The sequence below is a fragment of the Plasmopara halstedii genome, assembly GCF_900000015.1.
Source record: "Plasmopara halstedii genome assembly, contig: Scaffold_700, whole genome shotgun sequence".
Taxonomy (NCBI): Eukaryota; Oomycota; class Peronosporomycetes; order Peronosporales; family Peronosporaceae; genus Plasmopara; species Plasmopara halstedii.
Window position 1 is genome coordinate 1 of NW_020187617.1, and position 865 is coordinate 865.

The following is an 865-nucleotide window of genomic DNA, read 5'->3' on the forward strand; positions in this document are numbered from 1 at the left end:
ACCCACACGTACGTCCACCATGGCAACAACTCCTTTCAATGGTCCAATGTTGCGAGATTTACGAACACCGGATGTCGTTGACTTTGTTGTGACGATAGAAGACGCACTTGTTGTCTTTCGTGATGCACGCTTAGCCAGAGATCGAGAGTTGGATACTGTGGTTACCATATTCGAGAAAATGATGAAATGATTCCTTGAAACTTTGGGCAAATTCAATAGTGGTGCTTTTGGCGCGAAGCGAAATACATGTACAGAAAAAATGAAATTTGTTCGAAAAAAAGAAGGCATAGACTTATTTGTTCGAAAAAACGAGAAAGGTTCCTCATTCTCTTACACAATAACTAGCTTCGCAGATTGCTACCATACTCTAAACCTCACTGCATTTCCATGTCCATCCTTACTCCAACTTTAAATAATAGTCTCGACCCAGTATCGATCATCCAATAGTTTTGTAGTTGCATTCGTACGCAATCCTTTGTATGCTTGTGTCCACATTGCGTGCAGATTCTCAATTTGACGTGTTTGATGTTACTGTGAGCACTTTTGATGTTCCAATGCGACTTCAATCATGAAGCCAATTCGATCTTCTCATGCAATCAAAAGAGCAAATGTCTCGACATTTCAGATCTTCATATTTCTGCCTCTTGGCACGCTACATTCCCATAACAAATGCGTAGTGGTCGCGAGATTCATTGCTTCTGCCAATGAACGACAGTCGAGCAAATGTCTTTCTTTAAGCTCGCGTCATTGGCTTTGAAATTGATCTATTCTGAACGGCATTGATGTAAGAATGCAGAGACTTCTTGGCCTTTGAGTTTCTTCTCAAATCCTACATCGGTTCCCACACGATCAGAAGACGAAAATG

At 41.2% G+C, this 865-nt stretch overlaps 1 protein-coding gene across 1 annotated transcript; it reads left to right on the forward strand.

Moving 5' to 3' along the window:
- Positions 1 to 19: 19 nt before the first annotated feature.
- Positions 20 to 572, forward strand: PHALS_13822 (uncharacterized protein; the record flags this gene model as incomplete). Its single annotated transcript, XM_024729642.1, has 2 exons — positions 20 to 160; positions 456 to 572. 2 exons carry the CDS (start codon positions 20 to 22, stop codon positions 570 to 572), a joined length of 258 nt encoding a protein of 85 aa, XP_024579999.1.
- Between the last annotated feature and the right edge of the window lie 293 nt (positions 573 to 865).